At 41.1% G+C, this 10,858-nt stretch overlaps 1 protein-coding gene across 3 annotated transcripts; it reads right to left on the bottom strand.

Annotated features, from left to right (window-relative positions):
* Positions 1-659: 659 nt before the first annotated feature.
* On the bottom strand, positions 660-10,706 carry srrm1 (serine/arginine repetitive matrix 1). Of its 3 annotated transcripts, XM_041954269.1 has the most exons (17): positions 10,603-10,706; positions 9,603-9,692; positions 9,347-9,469; positions 6,805-6,975; positions 6,410-6,510; positions 6,097-6,321; positions 5,610-5,795; positions 5,376-5,495; positions 4,970-5,178; positions 4,632-4,712; positions 3,778-3,864; positions 3,434-3,569; positions 3,227-3,313; positions 2,653-3,135; positions 2,389-2,569; positions 1,668-1,841; positions 660-1,504 (listed from the first exon to the last, which is right to left on the bottom strand). In XM_041954269.1, exons 1-17 carry the CDS (start codon positions 10,621-10,623, stop codon positions 1,394-1,396), a joined length of 2,586 nt encoding a protein of 861 aa, XP_041810203.1. In that variant the 5' UTR covers positions 10,624-10,706; the 3' UTR covers positions 660-1,393. The 3 variants fall into 3 exon arrangements, with proteins under 3 accessions (XP_041810203.1, XP_041810204.1, XP_041810205.1); XM_041954270.1 differs by lacking the exon at positions 3,778-3,864; XM_041954271.1 differs by lacking the exons at positions 9,347-9,469; positions 9,603-9,692; positions 10,603-10,706 and adding an exon at positions 8,973-9,311.
* Positions 10,707-10,858: the final 152 nt, after the last annotated feature.

The raw sequence follows: 10,858 nt of genomic DNA, 5'->3' as shown, positions 1-10,858 counted from the left end.
GAGGAGGATGAGGATGACCCGAAGATTAATGCTTTAAAATGCTGCTCAGTTGACCGTTACATACTGCTCTTTGACAAGTATTAAAGCCATTTAAAATCCCAAGTCAGCACTGCCTAAGAAGCTGATGAAAACGCTGTTCGTCTTCTCTATTCATCATTTACTTTAATCTACAGTTGTCTTTACTTTGATTTGTGAGTACCTTTACCTTTATCCTATTGTTTACTTATATACATTTAATTGTACTTTGATTTTCCACAATACTTGATATTCAGTCACTAAAAAATGCCACCATTGAATAAGCAGCCAGTGATGAACTATGATGTGGAATATGGAAAATTTAGGTTCATTAAATGTTAATTTAGAATTGATAAGATAATGCTAGTGTGAGTGATTTAGCCAAAATAAAGACACATTTCATATCAGCTCTTAAAGGTAGTGCAGCATGTTGTTCAGTGGTAGCGTTTGACTATGCAAGTGTCATTTCAATTAGGTAACATAAACCTAACTGCACCAGATGTACCCTTCTGTATACAGTAGCCTTCATCCAAACCCAATAACTACTGCTTTTTTTTCTTAATTCACTTATATTGAATTGCTAGTTTTGACAGATCCCATCCAAAGCAGAAATGACAAAATCTTAACATTAAGGAAAGCACACATCCTATAAAAAGGTTTTAATTCTGAAAGGATGACAATATGACAAGAGCGAGGGGTACTAAATACAAATCATAGCAGTCCTGCAGAGTTTAGGCTTGGTGCAAGGGTGCCAACATAAAATTGCGTATTAATCCATTCGGAAAAATTAAAGCAAACTGTATCACATCAGGTTGTTTAGTCTTGAAACAAGACCATTTCAAAGTCAGAGTACAGCAGGTTAAACAATGCCAAACACCTCTATTCAGTTACAGTATGGGACAAGACATTCTGTTACAGCCTCTAACAGTTAGCACAGCTGTGCAACTGTTTCCACTACTAAAAGGCAATAGTAACAGTATGTTACTGTAAGTTGGTTTTTCTCTACACTCCATAAGTTCAGTGGTTCATGCACATTAGAGACAATCACTGCGCATGCAATCATTTCTCAATGGAATCTACTGTGGGCTGTGGAAAATATTTTATATCTGCCCAACTCAAACCTCTGAAACCTCTTACACTGATCCCCTGCTAAACATTTTAAAATTATGGACAACACAAGCCTCTTTACAGTTTAGATAATACACTAACTGACAAATCAAGCTCTTAATTAAACACACTCTTCAGAATGTACCAAACCAGTAAAAAGAAAAAAAAAAAAGACCCAAGATTTAACAATTTGTACATTCTAAAGCTGACCAGGTTGATGACAAACATCAAGAGTGAGTGGAAAATTGAAAAGTGATGAAGGCCCTTGTTTTCAGGACATTTGTGATGGAGACATCTGGGCCTTCCTCATGGAGCGCAGGGCCTTCTCCCTTAGGTGCTTCTCCAAGTCATCTAAGCTGTCATCTACTTCACTGTCTGATTCCTAAAACAAAAACAGCATGAAACATACATATCTCAACACCTGCGCACAAATACAGAATGTTGGTGCATGGCAAACAGCCAAATAATATCATCTATTTGTATGTTCCCTGTGGACAGAAAGCCTTGGTAGCTCAAGAAAAAATAATCACAGAAACAGATTTAACCTTTCTTGACTCTCCATCCTCCTCCACGCCCTGGTTTTCTTGTCCATCAGTAGGTGCAGCACCACCACTCTTCTCCTTCTTATGCTTCTTGTGCTTCTTGTGTTTCTTCTCTTTCTTGTGTTTCTTTTCCTTCTTCTTCTTCTTTTTCTTTCCACTGCCATCAACATCCGAATTCTGCAATATAACAGATTTTTAAGAGGACATTAAAAGCGTTACTAAATATCACAAACATCACAGGAACGATGTTCCAAGCATGACAGTGCCAAAGAATTATTCCACAACACGGCTCCCACGTATTTCAACATGTAATTTCCAGGAAATTTTTAACAAACCTTGCATTTTTTTGTGGTTCAGAATGCATTCAAGAAGTCTTAAGTATTGAAGGTCATTAAATTGGGGTTATTTTGCACAAATATGAATACATGTATGTTTTGAGATTACAGCTTGCCCTTTGGTGTTTCTTGGCCACAAATAGTTTTAAAAAACCACTGTGTTAGGGGACACTGGACAAAAATAAATTTGACAGGCATTTAACAATTTGTATAAGAACCTAATTGGCATTTTTTGAATCAAGGCTTTACAGAATGTGCAGCAATCATGAATGTGCAGACTGTCCAAATAATACCCACAATATTAGGTTATATTACACTTAGGTTATGGACCTGCAAATATGCAGCTGATCTTGGACAACCATATTACTTAACAAGCTGAAATATCAAACCTTGCTCGGGGACTGACTGCCAGAACCACTGCTGGGCTTTTTGGCTGGTGGTGGAGATGCACTGGCTGAGCGAGATGGTGAGGGGGAGGCAGAGGCTGGACGTTTCTGAGCTACGGGTTGAGGGGAAACAGATCTGGATCTGGAGGATGCTCTCCTCATAGGCTGGGGACTCGGAGATGGTCTGTGGAGAGGACAAAGTTGACATTCAAAAGAGTGATTGCACATAATACTGCATTATTCTGACATGCTAGCTGCCTTGATTACCTCTGGTTGTTGCGTGGCTCTGGGGTGCGGGACACTCTACGGATGGGTTTGCCACTGTGTGAAGGGGACTGCTGTCTCCGTTGGTTAGATGGAGACGTACTGGAGGTTTCAAAACGTCCCCGAGGACTGCTGGAACCCCTAACAGCGCGGCTGCGGTTTGCAGGGGACGGGGAGAGGCGGCTGGCTGCTGCACCGGGGGATCGTGTATCCCTGTTTGGCCTGACAGAAGGCAACATGGGGCTCCTCCTGTGTCTGGCTGGAGGGGAGGAGGATGGAGGTGTGCGTCTCCTTTGAGTAGGAGAAATTCTGCGCTTGGGGGACCTGGAGATGCGTCGCTTTGCACCTGGAGAAGAGCGTTTAATGGGTGAGCTGGACAACCTCCTTTTCTGTGGTGGCAAAGGTGAGGGGCTGTAGCGTCGCTGGATAGGAGGAGAATATCGTCTGGGGGATGGAGAACGACGACGCGGAGGTGGGGAAGGAGACCTGGGAAGCACCAAATTCAAAAACTCTTATGAAATTGTCAGTCATTAATACACAAATGATAGCTACAGAAATAAAATCAACATGCCTATACCTTCGTCTAGGAGGAGAGGGAGACCTGCGACGTCGTGGGGGAGAAGGGGAGCGACGTCTGCGTCCAGGAGATGGAGAACGTCTTTTCCTGAAGGGGTACAAATAGAAAAATAATACATATGCCAAACACGGTCAACTAGGATTTCAGTCAACCATCAAATGAAATGATTCAGATAAGATTGTGCAAGTACTGTGGGAAGTGTCTGACCTTGGAGAGACATCCCTGTGTCGCCTCCGTGGGGATGGGGTACGGCTACGTCTCCTCCTGACATCACCATTTCTGGCACCTGGCCCTGCTGTAGGTCTCTTAGGCCCCTCGTCTTCTGAGGAGGAAGACCCCGTATCTGTAAACAAACAGACAGACGACATCAACAACTTTTTTTATTGCAACCTTAACTGTATGCGGTGAGGAAAAAACACCAAGGTTGGGGTTAGGGCACATCTTCAAAAGTCCATGAGACGATGAGTGCAAGATGACATGGACAGAGACTTGGTTAAAGAGAGAGGATTGGGTATGGGAGAGGACAGAACGGGGATAAAAACGCTTATAACCTGAAGAAGACTGTCGATTCTGTCTGCGATACTGACGCCGCTGCTGCACCGAATCTGCTGTTGCCCCTTTCTCATTTTTATCCTCCTCTGAAATGTAGAGCATTGAGTGTCCCATCAGTGTTAGCAGAACCAGTGAAACAGGCTGCCATGGAAAACTTACAGATAATACAGAAAAAGATGTGTATCCCAGCAGCTTGACTTTTCTTGAGGATTCAACATGGCATAGTGCAACTGACCATATATTCATACTCCTATTGTCCCTTGTGTTAGTATATAGTGTGTTTCATCATGTTTTTGTTCACTGTACTGATACCCTAACCTAGATCAATACACAATTATCAAAGAATTATCAATAAGGTTAACAAATGAGAGCACTGTTATAAGGTCTTTAGACACACACTTACTCACACTCCTACTTTACAACCAGTCTCCATTTGCTACTGTCTAAAATATTAATTTAAAAAAAATGGTACCAAGCCAAGGGTGGAATATTCATTTTTGTGGTTTGTGGATTTTCAAACAAGACCCTGTCTTCTAATGTTTTCCTGCACAGGTAGACCAAGCTTCTACCATAAGCTTAGCTATCTTAGCTTCAAGTGCATTTTCATTTGCAAAGCATATTTGACTTAGTACCAAGCATGGTAAATTAACTTTTGACAAAGCAAAGTTGCAATGAGTTTTACAACCACCACCACGCCGCTTCCTGCTAAAAACCAGGACAAACCAATCGAGCAAAGAGAGATCATTTCTTCTTTCAAGAATTAGTGGCCCCCGAACTCCATGTGACCGGTAAACCCAATTTTTGAAGCGAAAAGCCATTATAGGTCTTTAAACAAACATAATTTAATGCTTACCTGACTCAGACCCTTCAGAAGGTCTGGGCTTGGCATTGTCAGATGGAGAATCACCCCTTCCTCCTGGTTTTCGCTTTAAACCTGAAAAAACAGCATTTCAGATACTTATGTTAAAACACACTCCGTTATTATAGTTCTTGAAACAACAGCTTCACCCTGAATTTATGCATGTTCAGGAATAACTTTATTTACTGAAAGATCATTTATAAAGTATCACAAGATTTTAAATAATGGATTTCTAAGACACAGAAGGAGCCAAGAGGCTAAAAGTGTCATGTGGTTGCCGCTACAAGATGTAATCATTACAGAGAGCAATGAAAGGATGATAAAGGTCATACCAGATGATCTAGTTGGTGATGCAGAGCCTCTGCCCCTTCTGGCTCGTGGAGACGGTGATCGTCTGTCCTTCCCTGTGGGGCTAATGGAGGCGTCAGGGTAATGGACCTGTTTTCGAGGTGGTGTGCTAGATATTCTTTTCATTGCTTTTTTAGGTGAGCGGGAGCCGGAGGAGCTGCTGCCAGATGATGAGGCAGAGCGAGAGCGCCTCCTGCAGGACGCAGACACATTAACTACATTAAGAGTTTATTTTTTAAAGGAAAAGATGGTCCTACATCTGTACGGACAGGATTTACTACGCAGAAATTGCATGGTTGTCAGTAAAATACTAAAATAGGAGGCTAAAAGGGAACTAAGCCTGTGAGACTTAACAACTGTTCCTTTAACCAGTAAGCTGGAGACACTGACCTGCGGACGGGGGAGCGTCTATGTCTGTGTCTGGAGCCGGTGGGGCCACGTCTCGGGGGACTCCTACGACGAGGAGACATTCTCCTCCTGGGACTCTGTCTTCTACGAGGGGAGTAAGATCTGAAATGGGGTTTAGAAAGTTTCAAACTTTTTCTTATGCTTAAGAACTCAAGATCATTAGCCATGAAGAACCAGAAGACATAGTAACTATTTATTATGAAAGTCATAAATCACCTGGAACGGGAACGTCGCCTGCGAGTGCGGGAATGAGAACGAGAACGGTGGTGAGGTCTTTCCTTTCTGCTGTCCTTCTCCCTTTCTCTGGACCTGGGCCTGTCCTCTTTCTTTTGAATCTTCTCTGGTGAAGGTTCTTTGACTTCAATCACAGAGTCTGCTTTCACCACCTCCACAACTGTGTCACTATAAACCAGAGAAAGAGGTTTAAATGCTAAATGTTAACCCTGCACAACACATTTTAAATCTAAAAACAAAACTACGGAACTATACTGCCTGTTTCCAAGGATCAATATTACTTTGTTTTTGATCCAGTCTATTGTCCCCATTCTGTTTTGAGTCATGACTGCTTCACAAACTAACCAAAATGCAAACAAAAGAACTGAAATAAAATTAAAAAAAACACTAAAAAATTAAAATCCAGTGGATTCATAACTAACACTGACATTACCATTAAGAACAACAACAAAATAAGTGTTCCACAAACCAAGTGGAAGATGTTTCATGGATGACTGGTTCAGGCATGGCCCTCCCTGAAACTTCTGGCTCCACAAGCTGCTCCAAGGGTTTCGTGGGCAGCTGCATCAGGGGTGGTGGGGGTGAACTGCCACCAGCTGGACTGGGTTTGCGCCTTGGTGAGCGCGAGGCACTACGTTTCCTTTCCCGCTTCACTGGTGACCTTCGCCGTGGTGACGGTGACCTTGTCTTGCGCCTGGACAGATAAGGCAAACATTACTTTTCGTGTTCTGCGATAAATACACAAATTCAATTTTAATACAGAAAACATTTTGTTTTCTTACCTCCTTGGGCTCTTTGACTGAGCCCTCTCTCTGAAGTCCTTGTCCTTTTCCTTCTTATCGTCATCAACCTTCTTAAGAGAAGCAAGCTTCTCCTGTTCAATCTACCAGAAATGGAACAAAACACATCACTATTGTCTTCTATACCGCAATGTCCATGTACTGTCATGTACATTGTTAAGTACTGTGTTCAATGTTGTTGTCTCCGTTTTTAGTTCTTATATGGCATAGGAATATTACAAAGAGTGTTTGAGAAACCAGGACACTCTTAGACTTCTTTACACCAGTATTTTCATGTCAGTGTTATTAGTCCTTCCTTATCACTGTCAGCAACCACAGATTAATTTTCCAATAACCGAGAGACGTTTTGCTGACATTTACCTCAGGGAGAAGCTCACCTGTCTCTGTTTAATTTCCTCTTTCTTTTGCTCCAGAAAAGCAGAGGGGATGCCAGCAATGTTCTCCTGGGCACTCAGCAGCAGGGGCCACAGATCCTTCATGAACTCCCGGGCATTCTTCCCATTCAGGAAGCCTGTCAGGTTGATCTGCATCATCTTGCTATCCGGGTGCTGCAACACACACACGAAGGGGGGAGAGAAAAGACCATATGGCCATTGAAATAATGGAAGGCAAAATATCAGGGGGGGGTAGGATCCCACAAATGGGACTGCCTACCTTCTAGTCCTCACTAAACTATACCTTTGGCTATGTAGTTAATTATAATCAAAACATGTATGACTGACTAGAATATTTAACATACCTGGGTCCAATATTTCACTCAATAACCTACCAAAACAAAAGTGTGATTGATTTTAATTGTACTCACAAACTCATCGAACTGAGAATGCGAGCTAGCTGAGGGGAGACATATCTAGAGATACAAAAACTGCATGCAATACTGCTGTTATACCCATTTCTGATTGTTATTCCCCAGATATACAATCAAAAAACTCCCACAATACCAAAAAATATTTTGTCATTATTTGATTTCCTCAGTGCTATTCCCACTACTTTACAATTCTGTGTTCCTACCCACCCCTTGTTCTCAGGTCTCCCCACAGTCTATACTTCAGCAGTTAAACAAATAGCCACAATACAGAGTGCATTAAAACCCAACACTGCAAGTACAGTTCCGGTGTCTTCAGTGAGTCCCGTGGGATCAGTGGGCACGGAGCTCCCTTGGCTTGCTTCCGCCTCCCTACTGCTTGAGACTCAACCACCTTGAGCTTAATGTTATATCATTTATCTAAATTGCAAGAGACGAACAAGCAATAATGAGTACACAGTTACACAAAAAAGGAGTTTTATTTCAACAACTGACAGAATTATTGTGAGACACCGTAATCTCAATTCAATTACTCTCTTACCATTATGCAACAGTACCCTTTAAACTTAGCTTTAACAGCCCACCCCATCCCCCAAAAGCTATGGCAAGAAAAAGCTCTAACAAAACGATAAAAAAAACCTTTTTGTTACACATATATCATAAATAAATACATGTGTGGTTTTTAGCATCTTAGCAGAATGAAATCGGCTCATTATACGCATATATGCCAAAATTTCCATTCAAGTACACTATGGGATGGGATCCAAGTAATGGTCTAAGTGAGGGTACTGTGTGTAAATTACTTGGGCTCATTTTCCCCAGTAACCTTTTGTCCTATTTCCAAAAGTAAGTCTGTGGAATGGAATTGACCCCATTACCAAGACATTCCCAAGTGGTTTGGCATATCAGTGGGGTACACAGTATGATTAAAAAAAAAATAAAAAAGAGAAAAAAATTTTGGGCATAGTGAGTATATTTAAAGTAGTAAAAAGTAGCCAATATCCTATGGGATGAAGAACATGCACAATTTAGTCTTCAAAAATGAAATGCATAATAATCAGTGGAGCTCAGCATTACAGCTCTACTAGCAAGAAGTATTTTGTTATGGTCAAAAACATGGCCAGTACAGATATTTCAGTGGCCTTCCAGTTTTTAAGGAGTAACTTAATGCCAAACTGAACTGCTTCTCATAGCTGAAAATCTGTCCACACCTAACTGAGATACTGGGTGTGGTCAGAGGGTTTAACTTGACTTGTTACAGAATAATTAATATCAGCTGAAAATCTTGTTTTTGCTGACCTCCAGTGGCTGAAGTTTTCAACACGCTACAGCAATGTAGAGCTACACCTGGGGTGTGCTCAAGCCACCCTTGGTGGGAGGTTAGGAGTGGTTACAACTGCAACAAGTGTTTTCTGTTGCATTTGTTCTCACCACACCCAAAAGAACAAAAGACTTTCAATCAGAGGTGGTCGCTGAGACAACACTTTTCAGCTTGGTGTCAAAATAGTCTTTAAGTTACTCTTTAAAAAAGATGGAAAGAACAAGGTCCATTACTCTTAACAACAGGCTGTGGCAAATTGATAAAAACTTCCCTGTTGTCAGCCTGTAATTCCAGATGTATTCAAAGGGATCTGGGCAGTTTAATTATGCACCACAAATACCTACGGAGAATATGATTATGGCATTGTTCAGGTGTGTCTTTCACTGACATGATATTGGTGATCCCTGCTTAAAACTCACCTCAAACCACACACTGCATCATGAAGGGAGAGTTGGGCTCAGTGACTTTGGGCTCAGGAGAGAGCTAATTAGGTGTTGGTGCTATACTTCTGATGCAAGGTATAACATCCATATTGGTTCAGGCCTTTTAAATCATAAATCACATCATCATTAGAAGACTGCTGAATAAAGGCACTTTGTCACATAACAGCAAAACATGGTTATGTCATTATAAATCAGTTTTACACCAACTGTTACTTTTACTTTTTTTTGACCCATTCAATTTGACTAGGATGTGAAATTATTTGCTTATAACCCTTCTTACTGACTAAGCAATGCCCTCATATTTATTACAGTAGTGAAAAAAATCAAATAAACACAAATAAAGACATTACCTTCTCCTCAAGCTGGTTAAATATGAACTCTATGACGACGTCATCCTCAAACCCCAGAATCTCTGTCACTCGCTGAGTAATCCATGGTTTGATGACCTCCAGGTTCACTTTGGTCATGTCCACCTAGGAGCAAAACGGTGACCAATACAACACAAATTTAGCCAGTCATTACATTTTTCAATGCAACAAATGTTTGAAACTGAAAGAGTACCAATACTGTGTCAAAAAAGTATTGTAAACGTGAATTATTTTATACCTTCTTGTCCAGACATTCTGCAAATTTCAGCTGCTTCAGCAGTTTCTTCTGCTTGTTGCTGAAACGGTTGTCTTGCTCCGCACTTGTACCCTAAAGAAAAATCATCCATCAAGAACTATTTGGCTTGTTAATTATCTACACCTAACATTACACACATATCAACGCATGTATGAAAAAATGTCTCGCACGATTCATTCCTCAGTATTTTCCTATTCTCCATCAATACAGGAAATACTGACATCGAACCGAAAACCCTGAATTGAGTTTATCAAAACGTTATGCTGCTTGTGCTAACATATGACGTCTCGTTGAAAGTTTGAATATTAACCTAATCAACATTTATTCACGTGTCATCTTGAATTTAAACCGTCACATTGAGTCAGACAAGCTAACGTAAGCTAAGCTAACATTTAACGTGCTTAATCCTCCAAGGGAACCTGAATGGCTAGCTAACGTCTGAAGGCTATGTCGACCGATACCACCGACAAGGACAGAAAATCAAACGTCAATTGACATAGGCGGTATTAGTCAACACATATTTAAGTCCAACGTTACTTTTTCTGGCTAATGTTGGTATAGCAGTTGTCGTGACTACCTCATTGAGTCAGGAACGATGCTCCCGTCGGACGCCATCTTTAGGCAAAGCTAACAAATTAGCACTAGCTAGCTACATTGGCTGGTCTATTTCCTGCAAATGCAGACGCAATGAATGCAGAAAGGCGATGGTGTTTAAGAAATACAGCGTTACATAAGGACATAAGGTGACAAACATTCATTTTGTAATTACATGTTAACTTTAGAAATAGCCCATCTGAAACACGACTCATGCCGAAATCCAAGATAGTTATCAGTTGATAGACGAAGCCCTGACCATACCGATTCTGAATGTATGGCCTCCACCAAAATGCATATTGCACATTAATGTTCTAAACAAGGAATGTAGCTCTATACAACTTAGCAACAACACACTTAGTAATTAGAAATAAGTTTAAAGACTTACGCGGAAGAATCCCGCGTCCATTATCGACGACAATGGATATTAACAGGCGCTGTTCAGAAAGACGTGTGCTCCGGTGAAATTTAAGAGGCTCGCCGGATGAAGGGTGCGCCTCCACAGGAAGCAACAAGCACTACATCAACTGTCACGACTGGAGAGGGGAAGGATGAAGGATAAAACCTGACCTGTTTATGAATCCAATAAAGATTTTACCTAAATTAGATTAGCATCATCAGTAAATTGTACTTGGAAACGTACT

The sequence above is a fragment of the Chelmon rostratus genome, chromosome 15, assembly GCF_017976325.1.
Source record: "Chelmon rostratus isolate fCheRos1 chromosome 15, fCheRos1.pri, whole genome shotgun sequence".
NCBI classification, from domain to species: Eukaryota; Metazoa; Chordata; class Actinopteri; order Chaetodontiformes; family Chaetodontidae; genus Chelmon; species Chelmon rostratus.
The sequence above is the reverse complement of the archived record's forward strand: the minus strand, read 5'-3'. Positions and strand labels throughout refer to the sequence as shown.